At 41.7% G+C, this 18,597-nt stretch overlaps 1 protein-coding gene across 2 annotated transcripts in view; it reads right to left on the reverse strand.

Annotated features, from left to right (window-relative positions):
• TAOK1 (TAO kinase 1) overlaps nucleotides 1–18,597 on the reverse strand; it is a 126,945-nt gene that overhangs the window by 52,111 nt on the left and 56,237 nt on the right. For both annotated transcript variants that reach the window (XM_075904565.2, XM_025179815.3), the window contains exons 2-3: nucleotides 10,694–10,920; nucleotides 1,426–1,497 (exon numbers count right to left, since the gene is read on the reverse strand). In XM_075904565.2, coding sequence (XP_075760680.1) covers nucleotides 1,426–1,497; nucleotides 10,694–10,825 — 204 coding nt within the window. In that variant the 5' untranslated portion in view covers nucleotides 10,826–10,920. The remainder of the gene's footprint in view (nucleotides 1–1,425; nucleotides 1,498–10,693; nucleotides 10,921–18,597) is intronic.

The raw sequence follows: 18,597 nt of genomic DNA on the forward strand, positions 1-18,597 counted from the left end.
CTCTGCTAGAGCCAATGAGAGACTCCCATTAAAAAAATGATACAGAAGTGTCTTGAAGAAGTTTGCATTATATAGACTAGACTACAACCTGAGCAAACCTCTCAAAATAATTTTTAAAAGCAACACTGAAAATCTTTTAACTGATTTTTTTTCTTCAAAATAGATACACATCCATTGAAGACTATCAGAACCTATTTCTAATGCACTAACAATTCACTTCATTCATGTGAACAGAATATTTATAGTTCATAGTAATTAAAAACAGTAGGACAAGGTACAAATTATACTTTTGTCAGTACACAGTTAAACAAGTTACTGCAGTAAACAGAATAAAAAAGAACCTCATGCAGTTTAGCTATGTAACTAGGAATTGAGGCTGGTAAGAAAAGACAGCTATCAGAAACTGCCAAAGAATTAAATGAATACTTCAATTCTTCAAAGTACAGGTGACAAGCCTAGGTTTGTGTTCATGGACACCTGAAGCTTAGGTAAGGTGAGCTTACTATCCCTTTGCCAGTGTGGAACTGCTTAAAGCAAGGAGACCATAGCAGAGGGAACAATCTTCTCCTGACTCAAGCAGGCAACAGGGCTTGTACCACTTCTGGGAGACTGGTCCACAACCTAACACATTTCGCTATCAGGAAGCGTTCCAACCACGCTATTCGATTCCAACCCATGTTAGGCTTCTCAAGCTGAAAAGTAGAGCTTCACAATCACAAAAGTACAAGCTAATGATCTCTGCTAGTGTATTCTAGAAAAAAGAAAAAAAATCTGGGGGCTGCCATTAAAATATTTAATGTTTAACTTGCTTTCACTGATGGTTCTTAAAAGCCTGGCTTATCCACAGACTGAGAATTTTCCCCACATTTATGCTGCTTTATCGTATTTCCTATTATTTTCTCTTTCTTTCATTCTTTCAAGATTCTCAAAATGATACCGTTCAGCAGTCAGTTTAGGAAAGGGATGAATTCTGGCTTGAGACGCTATTATTACATTTTACAGGCAGGCATCCTTCTGATCCTGTGCCACTATTGTATTCATTGCTATCATTCCTAGCAATCCTTCATCTAGCAAGCAACAGGGCATTTTTAAAAACAAAATTAGAAAGAAACATTGAAGACTAAAAAGGCAACTCAGCTTTCTATTAAGTCTGATTGCTGTCTATCTTGATGCAAACTAGTTTTCAATTTACAATTTTGCTCACATTTTATGCAGTTCTATAAAACATGGTTCTTCCTGACAGGATGAAATGAATCCAGCATTACATGCCAGGAGTGGACTAGTTAGAAGCATGTTGAAAATGCTCAAAGAAACTTTTCTGGTTACACAATGCCCCAATTCATCTTAACTGTTATATAAAGATTCTCCCTCAGGACAGCTAATATCTCAGCAATCTGGGTTTAATATACAAGATATTCCACATACCTCATTGGACTGCTTTCCACTATATGACATTTTCTTGATGGCCACCACTTCATTGGTGCGCACATCACGTGCCTGTAACATGAAAATAGAAAGTATTACTCTCTCATACCACAAAGAAAATACCCAATAAAGAAAATAAAACACACAGAGAATGGTTTCACACTGGAATCGAAGTACTGAAAGAACCATATCCACTTAAGTGGATTTCTGTATCTAGGCTAACTCTTATCTCAATGGTGAACTTCCGACTAGCTTTAACCATTTTCTTTTTTAACAGAGGGTGCTGCATTTCAGTGACAAGTCTACATTTCAAACAGTTTGTAACTATTCAAAGGCAAAAGTTTTTTTATACCGATAAAATTTTAACATTGTAATGCCCAGATCTTCTCTAGGCAGAGGAAACTGTTCACAGACCCAACAGCATCAACGACGACTATAATTTACTATGCACAAAGCAGATCTCAAGTGAAGACTGCCCGTCAATCAAAAATACAGTAACAACATGCCAGGTGCTTCCGCTGAAATAAAAGGCAGAAATAAGAAGGAAAGTTTAAAGAGCTGTGGTCACCCCATGAAAACTCTGAAAAATATTCAACTGAGAAATAACTGCTCAGGCAATTCTCTATCTTCCTGAGAGTTTTATCCGGACCACTCAATTGCTTGAGGTGTGGATTTTTACAGGGCAACATTCATATGCTCTGTTTCAGAGAGCCCTTATACCTCCTATTTGGGCTCATTATTTGAAAGGATGAACTACAGCTACCAATCTGCTTTGATATTTGAAAATACCAGCATACAGGATATTTTGAATAAGCATGGATAGGTGGCTTTTCAAGAATGCTTGGGAAGCCAACATCTAGCACTGATCATCTAGAAGAACAAGACTATGGCCAGGTAAAAATCTAGAAATCTCTGGATACTTAACCCTTCTTGAGAAATGCCCTTCACTCCACAAAATAAAAATGAACATTTATGACAGTCTTTGGCAACCAGCTATCGATAACAAACATCAGCTGGGGTGCTTCTTGTGCACTGGCTGCAGGCACTGAGGGTGTAATTCTGGCACTACCAAGGTAACAGTGAAACTCTTGTGGGCTTCAACAGGGTCAGGATTTCACACACCCCTACTCTACAAAATATTTGGGGTTGGGACCTTGGAAAACAACAAAGACATACTGTAGCTTCCATCAAAGGACCCCAATGCACTAGATCAGGGGTCTCCAAACTTTTCAGCCCGAGGGCCGCATTAACTATCAAACAGCAGTTCGGGGGCCGACTACACACTTGAGGTCCAAATAAAAAACAATCAAAACATGGATGTTGTTTTTAATTATTTATGTAATATTATTTTATTCAGTTATTATTTAATAACACATTAATACACTACACATGAACACCTGTATTAGTGTGAATGGTGAAATTGTTTCCTGGATGCCAAAATAGCAGACATTTCTGGCTTTAGATTTGTTGTCCCTAACATCAACAGTGACCTGAGATTATCATCGGACAAGTTTGTTCTCAAATTGTTCTTCACGTAATTTTTTTTCCGTAGACAAAAAGGTCTCCACGGGCCGGATGAGAGGGCCTCGCGGGCCGCAGTTTGGAGACCCCTGCACTAGATGAGTAGCAACTTGACCTTGTAAGGGACAAAACAGAGTAAGGGAGTTACTTGCCGAAGATCACAAAAGTAACCAGCACCATAGCAAGGAAGGGAACCCAGGGCATTGGTCTCTCAGCCCTTCACCTTTGTCACAGGCCAGATTCCATCCCAAGGAGTCCCATTCAAGTAAGCATTGCTTTGTTTTTAAGCTTGCTTTAGTTTTATACTCTATACTCCAGAATATACTCTGATATACTCATTTGATGGCATTCTTGCTTGTTTCCATACCAACTGCAATTCTGTGGTTGTGCTCCTCTCTTTCTATTTGTCCATATTCCTATACTGCCAGGGTAGATTTTAATATTAAGTTTAAAACTTCAATAAACAATTAAGAAAATAATTATGAACAACACTGCACAGGTTTCATGTAGCAGTGGATCCTAGAGGATTAGCAGAGTGCTTGAAATGCTAGGGATGTTAGCGTATAGTCGAATAAACTTTTAACCCATAAATCTGGGCTTATCGGTTAATCCTATCAACTATACACATTCCCCTTCCAATGCTGCCTCTGTATCAGAGATAGCCAGGGGAAGGGGAGCGGGAGCTGGTGCCTGTGAGGACCTGGGTTTAAGCAGGCTCCCCATCAGCACCCAGATCCCATGCAGCAGCCTCTGTCCGTGGGGAGCTCAGCCGCCCCCGGCAATGGCTGCTGCCATTCCACTCTGCTGCCTCTGTATCAGAGGCAGCAGCACAGAGTGGTAGGCAGCAGTCCATGAGGGGAGCTGGTTTTTAAACTGGCTCCCCTCATGGACCAGCTCCCAACTGCCACCCCCGCTGCTGCCTCTGATAAAGTGGCAGTACTGTGGGGTGGCAGGGGGCTTCCCGGGAATGGGGCCAGGAGCTCACTGGCTGCCAGCCCTGTCCTGGGGACTATCAAATAGTCATGTAACCACTAAAATGTCATGTGGTTACACAACTATCAATTACATGATCTCTAACATCCCTATGAGATACCACCCTGACTTTCTTTCCCCACATACTACAAAAATATCTGAAATATTTGGATTAGATAGGTGAGTGGCTCAACAGATGACAAATATTCAAGGTAGAACACTTAGACTAGGAAAAAAAAAACTTGGGAGGGTTTTGGCTTTCTTGACCATGGACTGCTTTTCCAGGAAGAAGAACTGGAACCTGAAAGGGGACTCAAATGCGCGAAGGATAGTCTTTTGCCTCCCAAGACCCTGGAGGGTAAGGCTTCCCTGGAGCTTCCCCCTCCCCTCCTCCTGGGGCTCCAGCAGACAGTGGAGTTCCAGGGGAGCAGGGAGCAGTGTCTACACTGTCAAACACAACCAGGTAAGGTTGAGAACAGCATTACTCCTCATGAAATCAGGCATAACCCACATCAATTTCAGTGGCCCTTAAGGTCAATGAGATAGGCGTGATAGTGTGGGCGCATCATTTAGAAAATTGACCATATGCAGCTGAATTCGGAGTAAACTCCTATGTTGACCAGGCCAAAGAGTAACAAGAAAATATCCTACAACTACACAAGAGGCAAGAGGAAGACCAATGACAGGATAGGGCCGTTACTCCATGAAGAGGGGAAAACAACAACAAATGTGGAAATGGCAGAGGTGCTTAATGACTTTTGTTTTGGTTTTAGTGACAGGATAACATAGTGAATGCCAGTGAAAATGGGGTAGGATCAGAAGCTAAAATAGAGAAAGAACAAGTTCAAAATTACTTAGACAAGTTAGATGCCCTCACGTCACTAGGGTCTGATAAAATTCATTCAAGAATACTCAAGGAACTGACTGAGGTGGTATCTAACCCATGGGTTATAATCTTTGAAGAGTCAAGATGACTGGACTAGGACAAATATAGCGCCCATCTATAAAAACCAAGGATTTATAGACCAGTCAAATTAATTTCTGTACCAGGAAAGATAATGGAGCAAATAATGAGGGATGATTGGAGGGATGATAGGAGTTACTAGAGAGAATTTCTGGGTGTCTGGCTGGTGAGTCTTGCCCACATGCTCAGGGTTTAGCTGATCGCCATATTTGGGGTCGGGAAGGAATTTTCCTCCAGGGTAGATTGGCAGAGACCCTGGAGGTTTTTCGCCTTCCTCTGTAGCATAGGGCGCAGATCACAGCTGGAGGACTCTCTGCATCTTGGGACCGTCAAAGTATTTGAAGGCTTCAATATTGGAGATATAGGTGAGAGGATTATTCTAAGAGGGGTGGGTGAGATTCTGTGGCCTGCACTGTGCAGGGGGTCAGACTAGATGATCATAATGGTCCCTTCTGACCATAAAGTCTATGAATCTATGAAGGAATCCATTTGTAAGCATCTAGAAGACAATATGGTGATAAGAAATAGTCAGCATGGGTTTCTCAACAACAAATCATATCAAACTAACCTGATATCTTTCTTTGATGGGGTAACAAGCATTGTGCATAAGAAGGAAATGGTAGATATGGTATATCTAGACTTTTTGGTTTTTGGGTACAGTCTCGTATGACTCTCTCATTAACAAACTAGGGGAATACAACCTAGATGGAGCTGCTATAAGGTGCATATACTCATTAGATAACCATTCCCAGGAGACAGCCATTCCCAGGGAGTAGTTATCAATGGTTGACAGTCATGCTAGAAGGGCATAACAAGTGCGGTTCCACAGGAATCAGTTCTGGGTCCAGTTCTTTCAATAAATAATGGCATAGGGTTTGCAGATGATGCCAAACTGGGAAGAGTTGCAGCAAGTGCTTTGGAAGATAAGATTATAATTCAAACTGTTCTGGGCAAACTGGAGAAAGAGTCTGAGGTTAAGATGGATGAAATTCAATAAGAACAAATACAAAAGTCCTCCACTTAGGAAGGAACAATCAATTGCACAAATACAAAATGGGAAATGACAGCCTAGGAAGGAGCACTGGGGAAAGCTAAGTATGAGTCAGCAGTGTGACACTACTGCAAAAAAAGCAAACCTGATTCTAGTATGTACTAACAGGACTGTTGTAAGTAGATATGAAAATTCATTCTGCCCGTCTACTTTCATGCTGAGTAGGCCTCAACTGGAATTTCCAGTTCTGGACACCACATTTGAGGAAAGATGTAGACAAATTGGAAACAGTCCAGAGAAGAGCAACAAAAATGATGAAAGGTCTAGAAAACATGACCTGTGAGGGAAGATTGAAAGAATCAGGTTTGTTCTGTCTAGAAGAGAGACAATTGGAGGTTAGGTTCATGGAGGTTAGGTCCATAAAAGGCTATTAGCCAGGGGATAGAAATGGTGTCTCTGCCCTCTGTCAGAGGCTGGAGAGGGATGGCAGGAGACAAATCGCTGATCATTGTCTTCAGTCCACCCTCTCTGGGGCACCTTGTGTTGGCCACTGTCGGTAGACAGGCTACTGGGCTAGATGGACCTTTGGTCTGACCCAGTACGGCCGTTCTTATGTTCTAACTGAGAGGTGACATAACAGTTTTCAAGTACCAAAAAGGTTGTTAAAAGGAGCGATAGGACAAGCAGCAATGGGCTCAAATTTCAGCAAGGGGGGTTTAGGTTGGACATTAGGAAAACTTCCTACCTGTCAGCTCTTGCTGGCCAAAAATCACCGTTCATGGTCAATGCAAGCAGCATCCTGGTCCATGCCACTTCCCACCGCTCGGATTGGCCACGAATGCTGATCTGCAGCCAATGAGAGCTGTGATTGTCTGATACCTGAAGAGGCATAGGTAAACATAGCAGCAGCGGCCTGCCAGGGACTAAGTCTGGCAGACTGCCACTTTTTTTATTGCTCGCCCCTGCTCTAGATGGTGCTTGGTCCTGCTGTGAGTTCAGGGGACTGGACTTGATAACCTTGTGAGGTTCCCTTCAAGTCCTATAATTGATTCTATGAATATTTGTTGAACACCACAATCACTTAAGAATATTTATCACAAAGGATTTGAGGTTTATCTGAGTGGGAGGATGGGGAAAAATCACTGAAATAATCCAATTGGTGAACAGCCGCAATAAAAAAGGCAAACAAGATACCGGATTATAACAGCAAATGAAATGAAGACAGAACAAAAGAATGGGAATCCCTATGCCCTGTCTAGAGTACTCTCCTTAGCACATGTTACTGTATGAAAGAAAAACTATTCTTGCTCTGGAAAGGATGAAGAATTACGGCAGCAAAGATGATACTAAAACGAAATGTAAGAGGCAGGCTTTTGATTACCAGAGTGATAATATCTTCGGATGAGCCAACAGTTTATGAAAACAATGAAAGGAATTGTAATTGAACTTAGTACAAACTTGAAGAGCAGGCTAGAAAATATAGTTAATCAAAAGAAATAGAGAATAAAAGATCACCAAAAATGATTAAAAGAGTGTAAGTGTCAGTGAAATCTAGACCTGTTTGTGGGTGAAGGGATGGAGTAAGTAGAATAATAAAGGAAAGGAAAGTAGATCTCCCCCCAAAAACACCACCCATCAGAAACTGAAAAGACAAGAGAGCTATGAAGGCTGACAAGCCAGAGAATTACAGGCACCCAATTTATTTTAAATATCTTCCCTAGCCAGGAAAAATCGATGTGACATCCAAACCCGGATGGCAATGTTGTTGTGATGCTACCCAATTTACTTGGTGACCATACAACAGAGAGCTTGTTTGAAATTTCAAGCATGCATACACATGCATACTGTGTACAGTGGTCAAGAGAAGGCAAGGTAGCAGAGTTTACAAGAATAGAGTAGCTAGACCAATGACACAAGAAGCATGGGTGTAATGCAAAAAGGGTAACAAGCTGATACTTTAGTTACAGCAATTTGGCAATGCTCCTTTGAAGTTTTACCTACATTTAACTTGACTGGAGAAAACTTTAACAGAGTATATTATCCAAGAATTGAGTACTGCTGATGGAACAACAGAATTTTCCTTTTAGTAAGGAGTTACTGGTTTTGCAAGAAAATCAGAAATGAGACATCTACTTGGTAAACATCTTTATAACAATTTCTCCCCATCCACCAGGTCTAGCTCATCCTTTTGGGTAGAGCTTTATGTAATACAATGCTTATCTATAAAATAGCTTCGGATAAAAAATTTCCTACAAGAGATTTTCAAGAGCAAGAAAGATACTGTTGTAACGTGTCTAGACTGCGTGAAGATTAAAATGCAAAACGACAGTAACACACTTCACAAATCTGCTCTGGGGCACACTCCTTTATTTAAAGAAAAGACACACAATACACAAAAATTTGAGCATCATCATGCAAAGCTAATCCCTTGTCCACCTGCAGTGCATTACAAGCACAATCTCAGTACATCAAGGTAGAAATCCCTTTGTTAATGAACTTTCAGACTGAAATCAGTGTTTAGTGAGAGAGAGTGTAGAGAAGGGTTGAAAAGCTTGGAAGGGTGCGTTATTCACCATTAAAATTCATGGCAGCATGTATACTGCTTGAAAGGTGTTCTGGAAAATAGCATTCAAACCTTACATGATTTTTATTTTGAAACAAACATGGAATTCACAGAGATCCTGATGTGATGAATGTTCTTCTTTTCTTCTTGAGAGCATCTGTAGGACATAGCTTGCAAGTGACCTCTAACTTCGGGCTCATTTTGGTTAAGTATCTCCTATGACATTCACATGCCATAATAAAATATAACAAGGCTGAAAATATTTAAAAATTGTGTCAGAAAGTGGGCAGAGGGGAGAAATGAGTCGGGATGACATCTATTTCCAGTTTTCTCCAGTGAATTTAATGATATTAAGCAATGTTCACCTGCGGCGTTTACTTCATTATAAAACATTTGCTCACACAGATGTGTTTCCAGATAGTGGCAGCTCACAAGTTTAAGAAGGGAACAAAATTAAGATGCTTTTCCTAATTAGTTCATCTGTGCTGCATTAAATTTGTGCTGGAAGGTTCCCAACATCGTCTGCTGCAATCAATAGGCAGCTCATAAAATAAGGACACAAATAGCCTTCTGTAAGAAAACTGACAGGTCTGGCCACACCTGTTAGATTTATAAATGAGAAAAGGTTGCACAGAAAAATGGCTTTGTAACAAAGGTCTCACAGTATGCACTTTGGGTAACAGAGAGTACATTGCAAATGAAGTAGCAATAAAAGGCTAAGTGATATCCCATGACCCAGCTGCTCTACGTAAGCAGAGAGCAGGCCGGGGAAAATCCTGTTCCCCAAAAGCTTAGGTCATAAGAATGTTATATGGATAAGAATTGGGATTCCTACCCATGCGGTAAGGACAGCAGGTAACGCTGTAAGAGACTGACAGTGTGAAAGAAAATGGTTGTGGAGAGGCTGAGTGGGGACAGAAGAAGAAAACTGAGCTCCTCTCAGACCATGTCTATACTTTCCCACAGATCGATGCTCCAGAGGTCAATCTTCTGGCGTTCCATTTAGCGGGTCTAGTAAGGATTCACTAAATCAAATGATGAGGGTGACACCATCGATGCTAGTATTCCAACTCCTTGTGAGGAGTAGGGGAAGTCAATGGGAGTGTTTCTCCAGCTACGCGATTAACGTAGCTGGAGTCATGTATTTAAACTCTAACTTATCCCCTCATGCAGACCTGGCCTCAGCGGCAGGGGATAATAAGGAACTATATGGAACAACAGAACTGCACTGCCAGTCAGAAGGAAGGGGCTGGAATGAAGAGGAGCTGAGCAGAGCAATAACTAATGGCTTGTCCTCGCTGCCACAAGAATCGATGCTGGGGCGGTCAATCTTTCAATAAAGACCCGCTAAATTGAACGCTAACAGTGTCCCCATTGACCGTGGTACTCCTCGCAGTCTCAAGGAGTAAAGGGAGTCGATGGGAGCATTTCTTCTGTTGACCTCCGACTGTGGGGCTGCCCCAGAAAATCAATGTAAGGTACGTCAACTCCAACTACCCAACTGTTGTAGCTCAAATTGCCTATCTTACATCAATTTACTCTGCCAGTGTAGACCTGGCCTGACTTGCCAGTCATGAATAGTGGGGGAAATATTGGCCTTAAGGATGCTAGCCAAGTGAGACCAAGAAAGAAGTGCAATACTGAGCAGGACTGAGCTAAACGTATTCCCTGTTAGCACTGTGACTAGTAGGTGAGGTCTGGGGAACGGAGACACTGGGTCTAGGCTTTTCAGCTGTAGACAGCTACTTTAAGGGCAGTGAACACTGCCAGAAAGGTAAGCAGGAGTATATTTTGCTAACCAAGCTGGAATAGCTGTAGCTCATTTTACTATCCAGACATGGTTACTTGCTGATGCAACACACTCTGATTGAGGATGAGGTTCGTCTCTTTTCAATATTCTGCTTTGCAATTGCAAGCTTTGTTACTGCTGTTGCTAAACCCTTACTGTTTTAATATGCAACTACATCGTTGACTACTTATGGCTGAATTACTGTCAGGCCCAAGAGCAGCAGCCTTTCTTATTAATACGTGGTAACACCTACGGAAGCTAGAGAAGGATCAGGGCCCCACTGTGCTAGACACTGCACACACACACACACACACACACAAACCATCATCTCTCACCCAAAGAACCTATGAGAAAAACCTCAGTGTTCCCGTCTAGTTAATGTCCTCAATATGTACTAAAAAGGAAAGATCCAGAGTTAAAAATTAGCCAGCTAGTATTCCCAAGTCACTGTCTGTGCAAATTACTTACAAAATAAACTGCACCAAAACTTCCATGGCCAATCTCTCGGAGGTCTGTGAAGAGTTTTTCTGGGTCTTCTTTGTAGAAGAGCTCTGCAATCTCTGGGTCCTTGAGGCTGCCCGCTCGGCTGGTTGATGGCATTCTGCCGGGCAGTTAGCCAACTGCCTATCTGGGTTGAAAGTGCTGCCTCAACCCTGGGCTCATCTGTATGAATGGGGCCTCTTCAGCATGGATCACTGCAAGAAACACATTACAACTTAGTCATGGATTACAAATCTCAGAGCTGTGCTAAGTAACTCGATACTGCAGTCCACAGATAGGCAGAGTCCACATTTCTTGCAGACCAAGCATCCTACTCGTAACGAGTGATGCTGCTGCTACAGGAGTTGCTATACTACATCAGTCTGGTACCATGTCTGCAACAGAGGCCTGAAACTTATCCCTCTATGAAAAATACAGAATATGAAAAAAACCACTTAACCAATCATGGGGAAAAATTCCTTCCAGAACCACAAAAACTGACCAGTTTATGAAGATTTAATTGCCAATAGGATCTTTCCTTTGCAGATACACAAACACTAATGATTATACAATTATCTGCTCCTTTTTAACAATCAACCCGACAGCCTGTCTCTCAATGACCTCTGGCAACAGTGAATGCGACTGCTTGACTAGAGTGTGCAAAAGAACACTTCCTTCATTGGTCAACGTACTGCCCTTCAGGTTAAACTAATGCGGTATTGCCTTCTTTCATTTCCAACAAGCAATGATCAACTGTCACCCATTTTCAATACTTCCATCCAATCACCTTTAACTCCTCCTGTCAGCACTAAATAAGGGCTTGTCTGCCCTTCAAATGTTGCAGGTGCACCGCATCAGCACAGACACCACCTACACCAGCAAGAAGGGTCTCCCATCAATCCAGGTCACCCTCTCTGAGAGGTGGTAGCGAGGTCAAAATAATTAGGTCAGTATAAGTAGGTTGTGCAGGAGTGTGAAAAATCCATACACCTGCACAAGGAGGCTAAGATGACCTAATCCCCAGTGTAGACGGTGCTACATCAATGGGAGAACTCTCTTAAAAACCTACCTGCCCTCTCTTAGGGAGATGAATTCCCCCTGCTGATGGGAAAAGGCAGCAGCTTCACTGAAACTCTACAGTGGTGCCACTGGTAGACAACTCAGTATCCTTAACCCTTTAGATCTCTTCTGATACATAGAGTCAAGACCTCTACATTATATGCCTGCTCATGATCTTTTTCTACCACCACCAAATCTTTGAGGTATGGTGAACAAAATCAGAAAGAGTAACATATCCCTGTCCCTTCAGATAAACTCCAGAACTGATGTTACCTTTAACTACTACAAGCACATCATAAAACCATTTTCATTAAGCCATCTCCACAGCTTTTCAAAGAACCTGAAAGTCCAGAAGCCATTAGCATGTGTAAAGTGTTTTGTGTTTTTAGTGTACACTGTCTTACATTTATCCAAATGTTGGCCATTTTTGGACCATGTCCACACCAGCAAAAAAGCTGTACTTTGGACATTTTAAAATCCTTCTGTAAACAAAGCAGTTGCCATCCTAACATGTTATGTTAGCTGGTCCAGGTAAACCCTAAGTTAAAGCCACCGTTTGCTTTGTCTCCTCTAGGATTGTCACTAACATGCTAAACATTCACCTTTTTGCCTATTGAGAATAAGGTCTTAGTGTTGGGAGTTTCTCACAATCTTCCACCAATTGTTACATGTTGAACCTCTGGGTCTGGACTCTCTTGTCCAGCAACATCAATGGTCCAGCATGACCATGGATGTTGCAGGACTTGAGAGCCCCAGCAGCAGAGGTTGCAGGTAGCTCAAAGTGGAGCTGGCCAGTGTGGCCAGCAGGGCAGCGGAATCCATGGGGCACCAGAGCTCATGGCTGGCGGGGCAGGGAAGCTGGCAGGGAGTTGGAGCTCACGGGGCAGTGGAGCCTGGGTGCTCTAGTGGGGTGATGGGGCTGTCACAAGGCCATCAGGGCCTGCCAGGAACTCCAGCAGGGCTGCCGCAGCTTGTGAAATCAGGACTGCCCAGCTTGCAGAGCCGGGAGGATGAGGAGAGAAACCCAGTGGGGAGGCTGTGCCCCCCCCCCTCAACTTTCCCTGGTCTGAAAAAATTCCCTTGTCCGGACCAGAGAAGTCCAACATGTACTAACCAAAACAATTATATGACTGGCAAACAGCAAACGTATATCCACATCCTTCTCCAAATCTTTTTGTTCTCTCTGGTCAAGGTTTACACTTCCACACTTTACAGAAAAGGTTTAACTTCATAGCAGACAAAGACCATAAATCTGAGTTTAAGTGTTATGTTTAAAGGTTATTAATCTTGCCCAACTGTCTCCTTTTCTGGTCTCTGTAGCCCTCCAAATCTCAGCAGAACCATTGGTCTCCCTCTTTTTCTCTCTATGGAAATGATTCCCACAGAAAATATAGAAAAAAAATGCTCCTTGAAGTGCTTGTGCATAGTAGCATTTTCCTTTGAGTACTGGCAGCAGACTAAACTGACAAAGACAACTTGATCCTTGTTAGTTTCAAGCAACTGCCAGGACCACTACATGGAAAGTCCTATTGTGTGTGAGCACAGCCAGGACATACCTAGTTATCAACACTGCATGACTCTCCAACTTGTCTGGCTAAGAGGTACTTGGAAGGTAGGATGAAAAAAAAATCAAGTACCACACAGGATACACATAGTGTATCTCCAAACAGGATTTTCAACATTTGTAATATAAAACTGTAAAAAAATGTGTTTCCATTCTCAGCACCTAAAGAACAATTATAAATGTGGATACTGCAGTGATGGACTGGATATAAAAAATTAAAGGGAATTATGAACTGTTGTGTAAATACAAATTATTAATTATTTAAGTATTTATGCATGCACCATTAGTGTGACACTGGTGCAAATCTATTAATTTCTTTGTTCCTTTATATTAAAAGGGTATGATTAGCACAGCAATTATATATAAAATGTAGCTCTATTAGATGGAATCAAATGAACAGGACTGTCATTAGCTACATTTTTTTGATAATCGCAGAAATGAAGGATTGTAAGGGACCTTGAAAGATCATCTAGTCCAGTCCCCTACACTGAGACAGGAGTAAGTAGCATCTATTATTGTCTCTGAGGTTCACACAGTGGAGAACAAGAATTAGCTGCAACTTAGTAGACATGAAATGTCCTTCATTTATAACAGATGTGACAGAAAAGCAAAAAGGTTAACAATATTACATTTGATTCCAGCCCTAAAAAGAACATGACATTAAAAGACAACTGTTTCGCATTTACAGCTTAGAGCTGAACAATAGACAAAACCCGTAAGTCAGAGAGGCAAGAGAAGAGAGCGGGGGAAGGGAGCTGATAACCACAGCACACCCAGTATTATTGAAGGAATGTTTCTTGGATCAACGGTAGTGATGTAATGTTCCATCTTTAAAAAAGCATCAGATTCTTACAAAAAGGACATTGTTGTTCAAAAGCAACTGCTGCAATCCCACAATGCTCTTTCCCTTACATCTGTTAATCAGAGGGGTCTAGGCTTGGATAAACCTGCCAATGTGGCCAAAAGTCACATGTCCCCTTGACACCGACTGAGAAAGAGAATGAGAACCCTAGATACTCATAGCTGAGACGGATTGCAGGGCTGTCCCCCTCAAACTAGCCACTATTCTCATTCTTGGCATGATTTTTGAGTATGCCTGTGAAATGTTATCAACAGGCAGGGCTTTTTATCAGGGCTGCAAGTCCCTCCAGGCTAACTGACAATTTACACAGAAGGCTGGTTCTCTGCCTTGCTTTACAAACGGCAAATTAAAATGGGACTAGCAAAACATCAGGCCTATTCATCTATTAATTCAAATACTTTAAATTTCCTTCCTTTATTCTCAAAAAGGCTGATTATCCTGAGTCTTGAACAGAATTCAGAGGGGTAGCCATGTTAGTCTTAATCTGTATAAACAATGAGAAGTCCTGTGGCACCTCACAGACTAACAGATTTATTGGAGCATAAGCTTTCGTGGGCCAAGACCACGAAATCTGACGAAGTAGGTCATTGCCCACGAAAGCTCATGTTCCAATAAATCTGTTAAGTCTATAAGGTGCCACAAGACTTCTCATTGTTTGAACATAATTGCTACTTTATATTTAAAGTATTATATATATATTTGTGCAATAGTTACAAATGTATACATTATGCCTATCTGTGTAAGTTTAAAATGAACAAGCATTGCCAAGATATATCAGTGTAATTTCCACCCATTAGAAAGTTTTTTACATCTTCATGCTGTCTTTTGCTTTACTCTACAATGAAATGTTTCTCCTTTAAGGAAAAAAGTTGCAACGTTAACTTCCCCTTGTCTTTTTCTGAAGCAGGAAGTATGCAACATCCCACACTTACAGCAGCAAGTCCACTAATTTAAACATTCTACCTCCTTCCTCTCCCTGCAGTGGCTTGATTTTTTTTAAAACAAGTACATTTAAATCACCAATTCAATTCATGATTTAAATCACCAAGTGTGAAGCCTCAATTTAAATAGCTGATTTTAATCGCTTTTCCATTTCTATTCCAGTCACTTACTAAAGAAAGGTACACTCTCCTTGATTGATATAACCACTAAAACATGTTATTTTACAGCTAAATAGAGCCTTCACACAAGATTTGGTAGAACTCCTTGCTATTTATAAAGTATACTGTAACTAAATTATATAGCTTAATATTTCCAAATTCTTATTAATCGTACAATTAGAAAAGGGCGAATGATGTACTGCTTATTTATCAGAATTAACTCTTTGGTTCGTGATTTATATCAAGCCACATTAGGACAGTAACTGGAAATTAAACACATAAAACAGCAGATAAAATGTAGCTTTATTATCAAAACAGGCTCTTAAGACAGTACATGACTTAGAATGCCATATTTATAAAAGCTCCACCTTGACAGCTGTATGTTTTCCCCTGGTTCTGTCAGTGTACAGAAAAGGAGCCTTCCACTCAAAGTTTTCAGATACAGGCTTACGAGTTCTATAGTATTTATTAAAATATTTAGAGAGACTATAATAAGTTTATAGCCTTTATATTCAATTCAGATTTTCATTTGTCTTTTAAAAAGAAAACTATATAATTTAAATAAAGTTAGAAAAATCCAATTTGATTATTTTTGAAAAAAATATTTCATTTTCATTCACCCTGCTACCTCCCTTTCTCGGAACAAAGATACTTTAATTTGTGGGAGGCGTGGGAAGGAAAAACGGTGATTTCAGGGAGAGATGAAAGTGTACATGCATTACTTTAGATGCAGTAATAATGCAGGTGTGTCATAGTACAAAAATAGGAGGTCACAACCAAATTGCACTGAAAACTGAAGGGGTCAATTCTTAGGAAATGTTGGTGTTGCACACAATTGCTATGATTGTCTATTCTTCATATGAAGCCGCTGAAACCTCTCAATGCCATTGGTTTCTGAAAGCAACTATTCTTATTTTATCTGCTAATTCTAATTATCTAAATCCTGATATGTCAGTCTAATACTACAGCACTTTATTTTCATACTCTGAGTAATGCTGCATGCACGCAATGCACTTTTTGTTCCAGTGCAGTCCCTCTGCATGATAGCTTTATATTAGTGTGGCTACACTGGTGGAGAAAACCCAAATTGTACAGTATGGTTCTTTGGTGATCATCCATATTTTAAAAGATACTTTATAAAATATTAATGACTGGACTGTAATTTAATTTGACAATTCTGCTCCGAATGAAAGAGTTATTCCAGAAAGTTGATAAAATGTTTTTAAAAAATTCTAATCAAACCAGAGAAGAATCAACATGGTATGAACTCTGACCAACTCCTTTTACTCACACTAGTCTGCACTGTATTTATTTTACTTGTTTCTGGTAACGTAACAAACTGAAATGTTCTGAAATGTGATTTGTCCTTTTCATATGTGTTCATTTTTTTTAATTGCATCCTTTGGTATATATGGTTGTGACTATTTTCTTCCACTATTTGATCTGAGGAAGTGGGTCTGGCCCACGAAAGCTCATCATCTAATAAACCATCTTGTTAGTCTTTAAAGTGCTACATTGTCCTGCATTTTGTAACAAACTGATATGAGCCAAAATGTTTTATCAAATTACTATTCTCTGAACTATCAATTAGTAGAAATTGTATGACTGCACCCATGAAAGTCTACATGTAGATAATATTGCATGCTGCCTTTAATTATACTTTTATATACATACACACCTCTCAGAACTACTGAGATCATCAACTTGCAAAATGAGGAAAAATGCAAGTTTGGAAGAACCAATCTCTTTTGGGTTTTCTGCCTCCATTACCCATGTCATCCCTTGCTAAGATAAGAGCCTACCCCTATGACTAAGATCCAGTGGGATACTTAAGGGCACTGTGAACAAAGCTCCAAGTGCTCAACTGCCACATTCCAAGTGTAAATTTAAGGCCTGTTTAAGTAGGCCTTACAACAAAGTTTAATACAGGCAGTCCCCGAGTTACGCGGATCCGACTTATGTCGGATCCGCAGTTACGAACGGGGCCCTTCCTCTCTCTGGTCTCCAGCAGACCAGGGAGAGGAAGCAAAGCGGCGGAACACGCGGGCAGTGGGACAGCCCAGACGCGCCGTGGCTATCCTGCTGCCCTCGGGCTCCGCGGCTTTGCTCTGCTCTGCTCCCCGTCCCCCTGGTCTGCAAACCAGGGGGACGGGGAGCAGAGCAGATAGCCACGGCGCGTCTGGGCTGTCCCACTGCCCGCGTGTTCCGCCGCTTTGCTCCCCGTCCCCCTGGTCTGCAGACCAGGGGGACGGGGATCAAAGCAGAGCAAAGCCACGGAGCCCGAGGGCAGCAGGATAGCCACGGCGCGTCTGGGCTGTCCCGCTGCCCCCGTGCTCCGCGGCTTTGCTCCGGACATCTGTGGTACAGCAGCTGGGGCGCTGCCGGTTGGTCCCGTAGCGCCGCTCTGGGTGCCACTGGACCAACCCAGCAGCACCCCAGCTGTTCTGTCCCAGGTGTCCCCAAGTCAGCAGCTGCTGAAAATGACCAGTGGCTGACTACAGGAAGCCCCTGCCCCGGGCTTCCTGGAATCAGCCGCTGATCAGTTTCAGCAGCAGCTGACTTGGGGATGCCTGGGGTTCTTAAGTTGAATCTGTATGTAAGTCAGAACTGGCGTCCAGATTCAGCCACTGTTGAAACTGATCAGTTTCAGCAGCGGCTGAATCTGGACTCCAGTTCCGACTTACATACAGATTCAACTTAAGAACAAACCTACAGTCCCTATCTTGTACGTAACCCGGGGACTGCCTGTACAAGCATGGCAGGGCTGTTAAAATTCAGTTGTAATAGCTGTATAAACTAGCACAATAAATCCATGGTACATCCACACGCTGAACACTCACCTCAAACAAAAAAAATGTTAGAATTGGAAAAGTACAGAGATGGGCAACACAGCGATGAGAGATATGGAATAGATTCCACATGAGGAGAGATTTCAGAGAATGGGACTGTTCAGCTTGGAAAAGAGATGTCCAAGAAGTGATATGGTAGATGTCTAGAAAATGAATGATATCGAGAAAGTTTAAATGTTATTTCTCTCTTCAGATAAAAGCTAAGGTTCACCCAATCAAATTGACAGGTGCTGGATTTAAAACAAATACAAAGCAACACACTGTCCCAATGCACAGTCAGCCTATGAAACTCATTGCCACAGAATGTTGTGAAGGCCAGCAAGATCACTGAGGTAACATAAGGATTAGATAAGCCCATTGAGGACAGGTCCATCAACGTCTATTTGTCAACACTGTACAGGATACAAGCAATCCCATGCTCCCAGCATCCCTACCCCTTCAACTGCCAAAAGATGGGA

The sequence above is a fragment of the Pelodiscus sinensis genome, chromosome 21 (assembly GCF_052426305.1).
Source record: "Pelodiscus sinensis isolate ZL-2025 chromosome 21, ASM5242630v1, whole genome shotgun sequence".
Lineage (NCBI taxonomy): Eukaryota > Metazoa > Chordata > Testudines > Trionychidae > Pelodiscus > Pelodiscus sinensis.